Below are 15410 nucleotides of genomic sequence, written 5' to 3'. Positions count from 1 at the left end.
CTTCCTCATCCCCTGTTGGGATTTGTTTTCATGGGGAACATGGGATTTTCACTAGCAGTCAGTCTGTGTACTCTAGTAGTTTGTGTATGCATGATACTGTAATATGTGAAAGTGGGATATGTGGGGCGGCTGTAGCTCAGTTGGTAAAGGCAGTCGTCCACGGACCACAGGGTCAGTGGTTCGGTCCAAGCCCAGTAGAAATTGGGGAGGGTTGTGTCATGAGGTCATCTCGCATAAAAACTGTGCCAAATCACCTTGCAGACAAATGATCTGCTGTGGCGACCCTGAACTCACGGGATAAACCGAAAGGACAAAAAAAAAACGGACTCATTTCTGCCTATGTTAAAAACAGGTTCGTTATCATATGTACAATGTTCGTGGCAGGGCTGACAGATTGAAAACAAGGGTCCTAATATGTAATTGTATTGTATTTTTTATTTTGCATTAATAAACAAAAACTAATTAAAGACTTATTTTAAAATGCTATAGATTCATAAGCAAGAAACAATTTCTTTAAAATGTAATTCATTAGACTAAATTAAGATCCAATGAGTCATGTAATGATGAGGAAATGTTTAAAGATTTTCTTCAAGCCAAAAGTAGATGCCAATGTTCGAATATATTTTTCCATTAATGTGACATTTCCGTATCACAGTCATCAGGTCCTTTGTAAAGCTCACTTTACACATGATGGGAAACAATGTGTGTATCCACATGACATACATACGCCATTGTAATTAGAGTCCCATAAACTTTGCTTGTCTTTAAAGTGAGAAAAGGCCAGGTGTTTTCACTGTCACACAAACACCCATTCATACCTGATAAGACTGACAGATCTGTGTATTACACGCTTATCTTGGTGTGCAGATAAGCTCATCCTTTCTCTGTTGTTCTGTGCCTTGTGTCACAAAAACCAGCTGATCCCGTTTGACAACATAAACTAACTGTTGCACTTTGTCTTCATGTTTTTCTACATATCCTACTCTCCGTCCATACAGCTTTCTGCTCATCTCGTCATAAACAATGGCTTCAGTGTCTCAGAGCCATCGTTCTCTTCTAGGCTGTCAATCAGCAGTACAGTTGGGTGAAGAATTTAGTCTCCACTTAGGTTGAAATGGCAAAAGACAGGAAAAAGTGTAAAAATCTGTAAAGGTTATAGTAAAAAAAGTAGCTTTCAAAGGTAGCCTGAAAGTTTTCCGCAAAAATCTAAATAAAATTAGTAAATCTTACTAAGATGGAGAGGGATCTATAAATATTTTAAAGCATTTAGGGTAACCAGTACCAACTGTGAAGATTCTAATCTAAAAATGGGAGAAAATAGACACTAAGAAGTGGAAGAACAAGAAAATTAACTGAAAGAGGAGCAAGGAAACTTGGTGAAAAGCTACTTAAGAATCCAAGACAAACAGCAGGAGACCTGACAAAGTCCATAGAGTCAACTGGAATCCACGTCTCGACATTTAAGTCTGGACTGTTTGGGAGAATAGCGCAGGAATCTTACAAACGACAGGCAACAGCTCAGAGTATGCTACAGAGCACGCGAACAAACCAAATTAGGTTTTTGAACAAGATTATATGGTCTGATGAGGCCAAATTTTAATTATATAGTCATAATTTGCACAGGTGTGTGTGGCGAAAAAAAAAAAAAGTATATAACAAGACCATTCCCACTGTGGGTCCTTCAACAAGACAATGATACCAACCCTGAAATAGTGTTAAAAAAAAAAAAGAAAAAGAGTCTTCCCAGACCAAAATATCATTAAAATGGTACTAGCTGAATGTGCATTAAATAATATTTTGATTTTGATTTCAAGGTTTTCATTCGACTGTAGGTGTAAGTCAAACTTATTTCAAGTTTTTACAATAGGTGTGCAATAAATTTTTTTGTTTGTTTTTTATAATTTTGTTGTAGCAATGCTTGTCATTTACAAGCCAACATCTTACATTTACAGAGGCAGTGCCATCTGCAGCATTAATAGCCAAAAACATAACAGTTGTACTTACTGGGTGTTCTGGTAGACCTCTACTGAGCTGTTGAGTCCTTCCAGCTCTCCCATTAGGAGCTGCAGGTTGGAGTTAACATAGCTCAACTCCAGCAGAACCATCTCTTTAACTTTGTTGTTGGAAGTAGCCCTGCACACAGTAGAGATTGGAGGGAGAGAGACAGAAAAATATTCATCATAATCATATTACAGTGAACATTAAAACACAAATAACCTTAGCAAAATAGAGGAATGTGTCTGAAAACTAAATAATTCCAACGTTATGGGCAACTGTGTATATAGTCAGACAAAATGTTAAAAAAAAGGGTAAAAGAAAAAAAATATATAAGCCATGTTATTATCCACTCTTCCAGAGCCAAACCTTCCTGCAGTTGATTATTAAAACAAGCGTGCCTCTAACTGCCATTCTCCACCACAAACCTGCGTCACTGTGCTCTGCTCTGCACTTGATTTAATGTTTTAATGTCCAGCATGCAACCAAACTCTATGATTCACAGCTGTAGTATCCATATGGCTTAAAAGTGCTTTCCCATGGTAAAAAAATCCAGAACGGCATGGATTCACACACACACACACACACACACACACACACACAGAGAGTACTTGATCCGAAAACTAGCGGTGGTTATACACACATGCACGAACGCACACACACACACAGTAACAGAATAGGGACGTAGGACCCTAACCCTGTTTAACATTTCACACCACACCGTGACTTCCCTTTGGCCTGCTGAGGAGGTTCTGAAGAGGTTTGGTCTGGGGCATCCATTAGTGTGGCAGGAAGCGGTATTGTGGCTTGGAATACAGAGAAACCATCTTGCTTGCACCAAAGGCTGTTATTAAATCCAATTTAATATCTAATATCATCCCACAGAACATGGGAATCTCAGCAAATTTAGTTTGTCTTACATTTTCTTCGTTCTCTCTTCTAAGAAGTTTATGTTTTTGGTAAGCTGTAGTCCTAAAAAGAGATATCTTTTTGGTACTGATTTGAGTTTCATAAGAATTTAACATATCTTGGCACTTGTATCTTCTACTGACTGTTGGCCGTTACGTCTCTCACTAGTTGCCCAACAGAAGTGTAATTTTTATTTTTTTTGCCTTTCGGCTTATCCTGCAAGTTCAGGGTCACCACAGCAAATCACTGGACTGCATGTTGATTTGGCATATTATTACGTTAGATGCCCTTCCTGATGCAAACCTCCCAAATTTTTCATGGGCTTGGTACCGCCACTGCACGGCTGGGGATTGGAATGGGTGGTCTGGGGTTAAGGGTCTTGCCCAGGGACAAACACTGAAAACATTTGGTTCTGTGAGTGACACTGAAAGACAGGGTCAGGGACAGCTGGGAGAACCTCTGAGCCTATGGTCAGTGGGTGGCCACTCTATCAACTGAGCCACTGTGCATTAATTACATTTATTTAGTATTCATGTAAAAGCATTTTAAATTGTTATCTGGGTTAATTTTGCAGATGTGATTTTCCGGTAACTCGCTCCCTTCTTTCTCTCTACAACTTTATATGTAAAGTGTAGTAAAGAGAGTAAAGTAAAGAGAACTGTAAGACAAGTTAAGATACGAGCAGGCCAGAGCAGAGCAGTGCTGTAACTGGATGGACCAGTTCAGGAATCCACCTGCTGCTGATAAAGAGAGAGGAATGCAGAACAACAGAGAAAAAAAAAAAAAAGAAGGGGAACGGAGGATGCCAAATGACCAAAACACACACACACACACACACACACACACACACACAGTAAAGAGATGGAAGTCAAAGGCTTGTATGCGATATATTTTTTGTCAAAGATGGCCAAAAACCTACTTAACCATTCAATGTTCTATTACATGTCCAACTACTTACACCCCTGGTTAGCTTTTGACATGACTAGAGAGTGACAATCAAGTTGGATGTCCAAATACATAGGACAGCCATAACAACTCTGTTATGCACACCAAAACAGACACACCCATGGACACAGGTGGATCTACAGTCAGGTTTCGTATGAATTTTATATAAAAGCATACCTGAAACTCAAAAATGCATCCAGCCTGTGCGCTGCAGCTGGGCTAACACACACACACACACAGTCCATTGGCCCCTGGCCACGGCTAGTCAGACTATGCGAAGAACTAAAGGAATGTGGAGGCTTCCGAGGCAGATAGTAGGCTTAGACAGGACTAATGGACACATTCACATACACCAATACACACAAACACAGCAGTATCCTCCCTCACCAGACGTCTCTTTACACAATCAGAAAGAGAAATGATCCAGGAAACCACGTTGGAGAAGTTGAGGTTACACTATCAAAGAAAAGGTACACTTTGAATATACCAGAGGACACTATTTTAGTACAGCCGACCCTTGACAGTTCACTAAATTTAACATCATCCTGTCATTTAAGAGACATTATCACTGCAACAGGTCACACAGAACAGTAAGTGGACACAGTAACACGAAGAATGGTACAATTCAATCCAATGCAAATAAAACTCTGGGTGCATAACAATCCATTACTGTTGACACTTTCTGTAAGATATAGATATTTCTCAATACTGTAGTTTTCCCACACATTTAACTGCAGAGATCCTTACAAATAACTACATATGGCGTATGGCATGTACTGTTTTCTGCCTCCTATTTTTGTGTCACAAGGAAGCCTGCGGCTGACAGACTTGCTTTTCATCCAGTACAGCGGGTTCTGCTGATGATCTCCGAAAATTCGCTCAAACGTGATAGCCTTACATCTTGGTTAGCAATAAAATTCACAGTAAAAAATTCACAGAGAGGTTATGCCAGCTTACAAAGTATTTCTGGAGGTTGACCATCTCTATATAGAATGTCTCTATCCTCAGTGAGACACCTGCCTTAAAGACTACAGCAGAGAATAATACAGTGAATGAGAAAGTGAATGAGTTAAATGCCTATACGTGTATCATTGCTGGTCAAGTGCAATGTAAAGGCTGTTATAGATACATCTTTTTTAATTAGTAGAGCAGCGTCAGTCTGATCCAAAGCTCCGTTAACACTGCAGTAAAAGCAGGGACCATTTCAAAATTAAATATGTTTATATATTAGATCTAAATTTGTCCATCAAACTAATTTTTATGTTTTAGACTATTGCTACAATACCAGAAAACAATGTAACCTATCTATAGTCATGTTTGGATGACACCGTTACAGAAAGTGTGAGACTTTGTTCAAATACACGGTATGCAAAAATGGAGTGACAAAAATAGATTTTTGTGAGAAGCCTCCAACCAGACTGAGTAAAGTGAGAGGATGGCGTTCGAAGTTCATCTTTTGCTGGGAAATCTCAAATTTGACTTTTCAATCCTAGTGATAAAGACATTTCTGCAATATGAAGACGTTGGTCTGCAGGCAGGCCAGACGTGTCAAGCAGACGTTTTTGTCACAGAGTCATGTGATTGTAAAACTAGATTCTCTGAATATTTTCATAAAATTATTAAGTGGACATGATGAAATTCCCACATATGCAATTAAATATTTTTTTTAAATTGTACCATATTACATAAACCTCACCACATTCTTACTTCTGTAAGATCCTGGGATACTCTTTGTCCTCGGATACACAATCCTAATATTGATCTGTTAAAATTAGTTGCGAGAGGTTGTTTAGTTTTTTTAGGCTTAACACAACTTTTATGGCCCCTTTCCCTATTTATGACATGTTACTGGCATCAGATTCAAAACGAGCAAATATTTTTCAATCAAATAACTGAGGTTCAAAGTTTAAAATATTTACGTCACATCATTTACAATGAACATTAGGGTTCAAGTAATTTACTTGCTTACATATTATGTAAGTACAAATGTCCCAACTTTTCTGGAAGTTCTCCATCTGGCTCTACAACCACATCATAACATAAACAAAACCCAAACTCTATTTTTTCCCTTTGTCATAGATGACTCTTGCAGGGATGGCTGCTGTACAAATGCAAAATTACAAAAGCAAATACATCTTTTTTAAAACTGACGGGAAGCAATAGGCTTTTGTAACCTATAATTAGACTACAAAGACTTGGCAAAATGTTTTTCTAATTCACATTTCACAGAAGCTCTTTGTTTTCAAAGCCCATGGAATGCTCCTTGTCCACATTGTGATCATCAATTATGATCTAGCCCTTTGGCCTTTTTAAGTCTCACCAAGACCGAATGATGAAGGAAGAAACGCTGAACCTGTACCAACATCCATGGACCATCTAGAGTTAACTAGACGGCTCCAATACAGTCAAATAAAAGGTGCAAAGAGATCAATTTCATTTATGGAGCAACTTAAGAAAAAAAAAAAAAAAAAAATCACTGTTTGCCTGTATTATGTGCTTAGTACATTTCAGTCCATGTGTCACTAAACAACAAGCAAACACACAAATGTACAGTGTATACAGGTGTTCATGTGTCAGTTCTTACTTCAGAAGGTTCTCGGCTCCCGCCCTCATCCTCATCTCTTTAATGATCTGCTGGTTGAGGCTGGCGCGTTGATTCTGCAGTTTGCTTCGGCCAGTCTGAGCAAACGGGTTACAACCCTAAGACAAGCAGAGACACAATGACAATGTAAGCTGAAGATAATAACGTATAGACATTTATGGAGTCAAAAACACTGTAAACACGTCAAAAACATTTTAGGTGGCATGAAAATGTGGCGTGAAAATGTGGCGTGAAAATGTGGCGTGAAAATGTGGCGATTCCTTCATTGAAGGGATTTAGGCTGGAAACATAAAACAGCTTGTTACTTTTAACTAGTTAAACTCTGTTTTGCATTTCCATTTATTTCATCAGTCCAAAGCACGTTAGAAATAATCAACTGTTGGTGTACAAATGTGACCAGATGATAGCAAATTATGTACTGAACCAATATCTTTCTTCATAGGATTCAGTAAACATTTCATTTAAGTGTGAAGATATCAGGGACTTTAGTAACAGCCTAAAATGATCACTGTACACTCACACCATCCATTAATGAAGTGGCCAAATCCTCAGAACCACCTCTTCTTATAATGCACTCCAGTACGACTCCACTAACCACTTCAACCTCAATAATAAACAGAGAGTAGAATTATCACCGTTCTGACAGTTTTAACTTCAAGAAATTATAACATTGTAAAAGTAGAATTCATGGCAGAGCTGCTATATTGAATAGCATTAGGTTGTACAGGTGTACCTAATAAAGTGGCCAGTGAGTGTATATTGTTTTTGTTTCAGTATTTTTTATGCCCTGATAAAACAGTAACCATAAAATATAAAGTTGGGTGTAGAAAAACCTGCATCTTATTAAATTCAACTGTACTGAAAAACATGCATTCTGTTGTGAGCCAATTCGTCTGTATGTAGCTGCACTGTGTGTCCTTGTCCCTATCACAACCAGGAGTGTCCCAGCCTTCCTAAGTCAACAGTCTGTCACTTCTAGCTATACAGATAAACTTGCCTGAGACATTCATACTCACTGACTCACAACACAGCATAGGTGTGGTTTGCACATGACATGATGCACAGACCAGTCAGCTCAGCAAAACAAGTCAGTTTACTGTGTCCTCAGCATGGGACACTTAAGATTCTACTTAGAATCCTCTGGGTGAGTGGTCACAGAAATCAATCAGCTGGACCAAATAATCATTTGACAGTGAATCATAATAGAACACACTTTGTAGTTACATGTTCATTTCTCAATTCTTTGATTTAAAAAAAAATGTTCACCTTAATGTGTAACTTGACCTGCCCTTTAGGCTCGGGTAAGAAACACATCCGCAGGAAAGATGCTCTGACTCATGCTCAGCTGAGTAGTCAACAGCCGGACTCAAGTTTAGAAGAAAACAGTGTTGGAATGTTTCTATAATACCTAGTGTGCTCAAATGAGTCTGCGATGATCTAAGCACCTGCTCATCTGAAAACTGTTATCAATGTACTGTAATTTAGAAAGAGGCATTTTTCAATTTTCAGTTTCAAAGACTATATGGGAAAAAGAGCCTGCACTGTTCAAATACGACAGTCACATTTAACTGGACATTTTTAGTTAAAGTTCACTCTATGACCACTCTGCTATTGTCCCTAGAGTGCTCCTGTACAAACACTGAAACTGTAATGATTAACCATTTATACAAATGAAAGTCTCCTTAATTACACAACAGAGCTTCATAGAAACCGATGGGGGTGTGACCTGGTGGAAGGTAGCAGAAACTTTTTCTTACAAAGGCTGCAAGGTCAGGACACAAGCGCACAACAGGAGAGGGTGTGGGCTTAATGCAGTATGTCATCGCGTCATTTGCTGCGTCAAAAAAAAATATGAGGCACGAGTGTGTATTTTAAAAAAAAGGGAGTAGCTACCAGTTGATAGTAACCATAGCAGTTTCCATGTTTAATATGCTAGGAGACTTCACTGTTAGCATTCCCAATTTATGACCCTGACCCTGTGTATCGTCAACGCTTAACAGTTATACATAAGGCTGATGGTATCGTATTTTGGCATTATACTGCATTTGATATTGTTGTATATATGCTTTTAGTTTGAAGCTCTTTTTCTTGATGTTTGAAAATATATATATTTATTGTTGTCAAACTAACCACTACAGCTACTATTCTTTGCCTTACCATTAGAGGCAGTGGTCCATTGAAACCCCCCCTACCCACTGGCATACTCAAACAGTAAAGCTTTTCTCTACAAGCATTCAACACTTCAGTAGAGCAAAGAACAAAGAGCTCAGTCAATTTACTTCACCAACAAAGACCAAATCATTTTCTGTTGTAAGTTGTTCATTGAACAGTTAGCGATTAAAACTGGCCATGAAGGGGCTTCGGCCAAGACCCAGTCATGGCAGCATAATGGATCCACATTTTTTCTTTGTCTGCCCCATGAACACAGCATTCTCACTATGTCTATATGAAGGAGTTAAAGACAAATTAAAATTGTGCTCGACTGCACACACTGAATTCACTCTAAATGCAGCGGGATGCTTGAACAGATCGCGGAGTGTGTTTCAAACCCGTCTGCAAACTACTGCAAGAGTCACCATTTGATCACAGCTAAATTTATCATTTGTCATTTTCCAATACAAACCATGCTAAGGGAATTGAAGTGTGTCTTTAAGTCGAGGAAGTTCGTCTGGTTTGTGAATCAGGACACATGTTGTCAATTTGTGTCTGTGGTATGGCTGCAGGACAGCCTCAGGCCAGATGCTACGTCAATGCCCTCTTTGGCTGAGGTGGATAAGGAGGAAAAAACATGCAGATTCTGCTTTTTGTTCTGCCATGTTTCCATCCTGCAGCCATCCAGTCGGCCCTCGGCCAGCTGGAGGCAAAACAGGGGAAGGCTGCGAAGGAAGTCCTGAACCACAACAGCTCCCGGCAGCGTTAGTCAAATCGAGTGAGGTTTTGTAAATGATTACACTCGTTTTCACCCAGAAGAAAGTGGGCCACAAAAAAACGGTAGGCAAAGATCATCCAGGCCCCACTTGGTTAAATTGTGACCAAAGCATTTCCAAATTGCTAATCTCTTTAACATGACGAAACGAGAACGTGAACTCATTGCTTTGTGGTTTCTGTGAATTCGCAGGAATTTTTAATACTGAGAAGGGTTTTGCAAAGAAAGTAGCCTGAAGGATCCAGAGCTTTCAATTCTGGGAAATACTGAGAACGAAGGAAATTTAGAGAGAGTGAGAACTAAAAAAAAAAAAAAAAAAAAAAGGTGAGCAGAATACAGTTACAGTAATACAGCTAACTGAGGCTGAAGTATCAGGCTCCACACTCTCCCATCATGCCCAGACCTTGGCTCCCACTGACCTTATTATAGACACAGGAAGAGCAGCACAGAACCTAAATCCGACACCTTTCAGAACGGGATTCGGGGGATTGAGAGACACAAAGGCCCTGTTCAGATCTCCATCTAAACAAGCTTGTCTATAAAAACGCTCTGGTTGAGGACACCAGTACAAATGTGGAATAATGAGATGCAGACCACAGCATGGCAGACTCAGTAAAAACACATTAGATAATCACTCAACCACTGCCAAGTGGCTTTCTCATATCCTCAAACTAAACCGACTTAAAGCTCTTGGAAATGTTACAGTCACAGGTACAGTACCTACATGCAAAAACTGGTCTGAGAGGTTTCTCTGCCAGTCCTGTTGCACTGAATGCCAATTAGTGACTGTCACTGTGTGTAATGACAACTCAACAGCCAATTTACATAATAAACAGGTTTAAGCTTAAAGGGAGGATACTACTTTTCTGAATAGTTTAGATAACCTGACATTTGCGTTTCTGTCTTTAAATTGATGCTGGTACCAACAAAATCTCCCATGTGTGCAAAGGTCAAAGGCAGGGGGCTGTAGTGGTCCCTAATATCTTAAAACTCAACGCATTAAAGCACAGGACCTAATTATTTTCTTACTGGATTAACAGTATCAACTGAGCCCTTTAATGAATTCCACCCCCACTTAACAACTTCCTATTACCTGTCAATCACATCTCTCACAGATAGCAGGGAACTAAGTAGGTTAATTATGGGATGTTTGGTCACTGCCCTTATCGGTAACAGCAGGAGATTGAGCTATTGTTGGAGTAATCACTGTAGCTTCTTGGGGGGGCTAGTTTCACTACCAACCTGTTTTATACCGTGCTCTGTTTGGGGAAAAGGTGCAAATGAGATGAGAAGGAATGGCCGCTGATCTCTCTCTCTCTCTCCCTCTCTCACACACACACACTCACACACACACCACACACACCTGAAGATGACAGCTCTTTACCGCTGTTAGTGACACATCAGCCAGTGCTATGTTTCTATAAATTTTATAGTTAGGCCTGAAACCAACTGATTTTAAAATAATAATAATAATAATAATAATAATAATAATAATAATAATAATATCTCCATTTTGTTAGTTTCATCAGATATTTTTATAGCCTCCGATTTTTACATTTCTATTATTTATTTATTTTTGTATCTCATTATTACAAAGTAGTTTCTCTCTAGTTTGAAACTCTAATGATGAGTAGGCTACATCATGTAATTGATTTTCCTAATTTTATCTAATGTGCGCACACACGCACACACACACACACACACACACAGTATATAGCCTACAGTTTGCTACATGAGCGATGAATCGTGACAGCGTTTCAAAAAAAGTAAACAGTGGACTTATTTACCCACCTACATGAGCCAAACTCACCTTTTTGAAATAGTTGCTGTCTCCTCCGCTGTCTTTGACGCCGTTTGGTAAAAGCGCGTCCGTCATCCTGAAACCTCAGACTCTGAGAATCTCAGAGGACAAACTGTGAATTAAAAGTGAACTTCTAACCAGGACCGATGCTGCTCAACAGGTGATTATCCTCTGCTTTCCGAGTGTGTGCGTCTGCTCTGATGTCGCCCAACTCGAGCAGGGACTTTTCCAGCAAAACGCAGAAACTCCGCCCAAACGAGAGGAGGGAAACAAAGCAGATTAAAAAAAAAGGACAGGGTGGTGCGTTCACAGCCAAACCCTTATAATGGGAAGGCACCTGTTTCTTTCTCTTCTGCCCTGCAGTGAACGTAATTCAACGGACAAGCTGTCGCCTGAAAATACAGTTTACACAACACAAAAGTCATATTTAAGTCTGATTTAGCCTATTGAGGCGAAAGCTGCCCCATCTGGTCCCCGTGCTAGTCCCGATGAACTAGGCTAAGTGCTAAAATAGCTTGGCTGGGCTGATTAAAAGCCTAGTGGTTACAAACTGGAGTTACATTTATATAAACTGTTGCCGTAAGCTGTGGCCTTATTCAGACAAAGTAAATACAGAAAAAGAAACATAGAAATAGGGCTGAATTTCCAGCACTGTAACAAACAAAAATGTGAAGCCATTTAAAAATCTCTAAACTTCCAACACCTGCGTGTAATTCGAAAAAAAAAATGAAATTCAAATTAAATGTAAAATTCAGGTAGATTTAAACAAATGATGGAACATAGCAGTTAGCCTAAACAGTTTTATGCAAAATGGCTTCCATGTAAAACACCTGGGCGGACTCGCTCTCTCTCACTCCCTCACACAGACACCAGATAAGGGACAGAAGACAATGATGGTAACATGAGCAATCAAAACTGTGCGAGCTGATGGAGGAGCTGTGTTTGAAAAGGTAACTTAATATCATATCTTTTGAAATATGTGAATAAAATATCATATCACTAAAATAACTCTGAATCTAATTGTATATAATGAAAACCAACAAAATAAAGGCTTTTTCATGACTGTGTTGATTTCTGACTGACTTCCTTGTGGATTGAAGAGCTTTCTGTTTGTGGGTGTCTGGTTTAGCCAGTTGCAAAGCAGGTTAAATTCCTGAAAGTGGAAGAAGTGGTTATTAATGTCAGCAGAGGATTATTGATAACAGCCAAAATAAGGTGAAGTTAGGGAATGAGGGCGTTACTGTGGTTGTAAACTAGGCCTCAGCTGTCTCTGTCTGGGGCATTTTCGCTTCTGAAAGCCAGGAGGTTTTAAAACTAAACTATTTTGTAACCTAGTATTTTATAATCTAATCCTTTCAAGTAACTGGCCATTCCCACGCTAGACAAATGTCACAACCCTGCACAACCCAACAAAGGGGGTTTACACTGGATCAAAGACATGCGGACTTGTGTTGTGTGTTCTAAATTTAGGTGTGTTTTCTTTTTATATCTGGCTTTGGAACAATGTTAACCCTTTCTGTCCATGTTCATAAAAAGACAAATCAGTTGAATTGTAAAAATAATAAACTTGAAATGATGCAAAGTGATAAAATAGTAGGTTAGGATCATATTTGTATTATTAACATATGTAGGTTATGGGCACTGGGGGGATTTTTTCTTCTATTGCTAGATTGAATATGATTGTCGTTGTACTAAACAATGCCGGCCACTAGGTGGGAGTAGAGGTAAATATTTGGTTGATGACGTTCACTAGTCACAAAAAGTTAAGGATATTTGACTTTTGCCTGGAATTTTTGAAAAATGTAAAACGTTCGTGCTACAATAATATTATATTATGAAAGTAGGGCATTTAGAAGCACTAGAAGCATGTAATGGGGTTATCTTCATCTCAAACAATTTATTGAAACAAAAGCTAACACAAGTGGTAGGTATACCTCAACAATAAATGTCAATGTCTCAATAACTCGTCAATTGTTAGGTGTCATCTCATGATGTCAAAATGGGAACAGCATAATGAAAAGGACTGTTTAAATACAAATTGTCATTGAACAAGAACATTTAGTGGTGGATTCATGGATCAGACACTTGTGTTGTGATTTTTGCAGTTAATCACCTTGTTGGAGAACAGCATGATATGCAATAAGTCTTGAAACACTGAACAGTTGCACACTTGCATTCAAAAGTTTAGAGAAGGTCAAATTAAGTTCACCTGTAAAGGCTGTAGTGCATTTTAGGTGCGTCCTGAAATTTCACCCGAAAGTTGAATATCCCTAACTTTTTGTGAGTAGCACAATCTGTGGTTCTTTTCTTGAGAATCATTAGACGATTTGCTTTCTGTCTTCAATTTTCTGTGTGTTATCCTTTTAATATTTAACATGAATTCACTACACTACCGCCACCACTCATTTAGAATTAGCTTAATGGGCTGATACATCCTATTGGTGTTGAATGAACTGCTTATTTTATATCATCACTGCACATATACAGTGGAATTAACAGTGAAAAATATAATTTTATTTTCATGACTTACACATCTGCTTAATTTTTAAATTTCAGTAAAGGCTGTCAGTCATGTGGGTGATAACAGCTCATTTGACTTGAACGGTTCTGTTTGTTTATGATTGTTATAACTGCCTGTCCCATATGTACATTCATGGGTGTGTGCACTAAAAAAAAGTGTGTAGCGAAGGTACAGTAGGATATATGAAGTGTATTTTTATACAAAAATACCACACTTAAGCTTATCAGTGTCACTGAGCTAAAATGCGTATAACTGGGATCACAATATGGGTACTACTTCATATGTAGGATAAGTTGTTGATTTGCAGACCAAACAAAAATATACATTACCTCCAATTGCTTCAGTTTGCACAAAAGTGGTTCCTAGCAAATGTGTCTGGGTTCTTGTCAGTGTCAGTCAACACATGGCATATCCTTTTGCCTGACAATGGAAGCAGAAACCATAAAGACCCAGGTTCTCATTGCATGTAAAGTTAATGTGTAAACTACAAAAACTGCTTTGTGTGAGTCAACTCCAAAGGCGCAGAGGTTTGGCTGTAAAGCCTGAAATCTTGAAAACTGAGCCACATTTTCACAGCATTTTTGCTTTGCTACCAAAAATAGCAGTCTACATTCCTCTGCAGTGCAGTTTTTTGTTTTGTTCATGCAAAGGGAAAATAATTAAGGTACTGAAATTTGATAACAACAGCTATCAGAAGCATTACTCCAGCAGGCCTAATGGCAGCCCTCACAAACCCATTAGTTAAACCATATGGATGTCCCGGCCTGTTAAAGAGCGTGGTGAACTGTGGGTGCTTTGCTTTTTCCGCTCATTTCTCTTCCCCTCACAATGAAGCACAAAGCCGATTGTAAGTGAACTGCTTCTCGGCTGCTTTTCTAAAGGCAGAGGGGGCACGGCAGTGAACAACGGGCACTGGCGTTCAACCCCTGACCCAACAGGAAGTGCTGTGGGGTTGCTATGCAGCTCTGCTCCCCAACTGCAAGAACTCTGGGTTCCCTGTTAACAAATGATGTGTGGTGTGGGCAGTATGGCAAACCATTTAAGCAGGCACTCTAGAAGCTCTACAGTAAGAATAGATCAAGAGCGGGATAAAAGAGAGAACGCAAGAGAGTGATAGTTTGTCCTTGGCTGTAAAGTGGTGTTGGGTTCATGGCCTCTTTTCCTTTAGGTCCTGTTTCCTCATTCCTCCTTTTTTGTTTCTTTTTATTACCCCTCCCTGTTTACCTGTCTCTTGCCCTACTTTTCTTTTTCTGACATTTCCTGTCCTTTGCTTCCTCCTTTTAACCTTTGCTGCTTGTAAAACTTGCTACTTACTAAGCAGTATGCCTACGCACTTTACCAAAGATGATTCAGTTGCCAGCATGAGAATAATAACAGGAATCAAATGTATCCTCCTACATTAATGCCTAATGCAAACTTAACCAGATGGTATGATATAATGTAAGATTATGTAAATTATGTTATTTATTTACATATTTAGTACATTCTGGGTTTTATAAAGGTTCTGGATTATTTTAAACTGAAACGCATTAGATAGAGCCACGCTAAAGTCTCTGTGGCACAGAGAGGCCCTCAGTGCCACAGAGACCTTGTGCTGATATCTCTTATCTCAGCTGAACAGAATTTAAGAGAGGTGCAGAGGCATATCACCAGAAGATGCTAACCAGGCAAATGTTGGTGCCACCAACTGGCTCATTTAGCAGTAGGCTGG

The 15410-nt window shown here is 39.1% G+C and overlaps 1 protein-coding gene across 2 annotated transcripts in view; it reads right to left on the bottom strand.

Moving 5' to 3' along the window:
- Positions 1–14063, bottom strand: part of rhpn2 (rhophilin, Rho GTPase binding protein 2) — a 29270-nt gene extending 15207 nt beyond the window's left edge. The window contains exons 1-3 of one of the 2 annotated variants that reach the window (XM_067495026.1): positions 11188–14063; positions 6434–6549; positions 2005–2133 (exon numbers count right to left, since the gene is read on the bottom strand). In XM_067495026.1, coding sequence (XP_067351127.1) covers positions 2005–2133; positions 6434–6549; positions 11188–11253 — 311 coding nt within the window. In that variant the 5' untranslated portion in view covers positions 11254–14063. The remainder of the gene's footprint in view (positions 1–2004; positions 2134–6433; positions 6550–11187) is intronic. The other variant, XM_067495025.1, reaches the window with a different exon arrangement.
- Between the last annotated feature and the right edge of the window lie 1347 nt (positions 14064–15410).

Source organism: Channa argus, chromosome 2, assembly GCF_033026475.1.
Source record: "Channa argus isolate prfri chromosome 2, Channa argus male v1.0, whole genome shotgun sequence".
Classification (NCBI taxonomy): Eukaryota; Metazoa; Chordata; class Actinopteri; order Anabantiformes; family Channidae; genus Channa; species Channa argus.
Note: the sequence above shows the minus strand (reverse complement) of the source record. Positions and strands in the feature narration are given on the sequence as shown.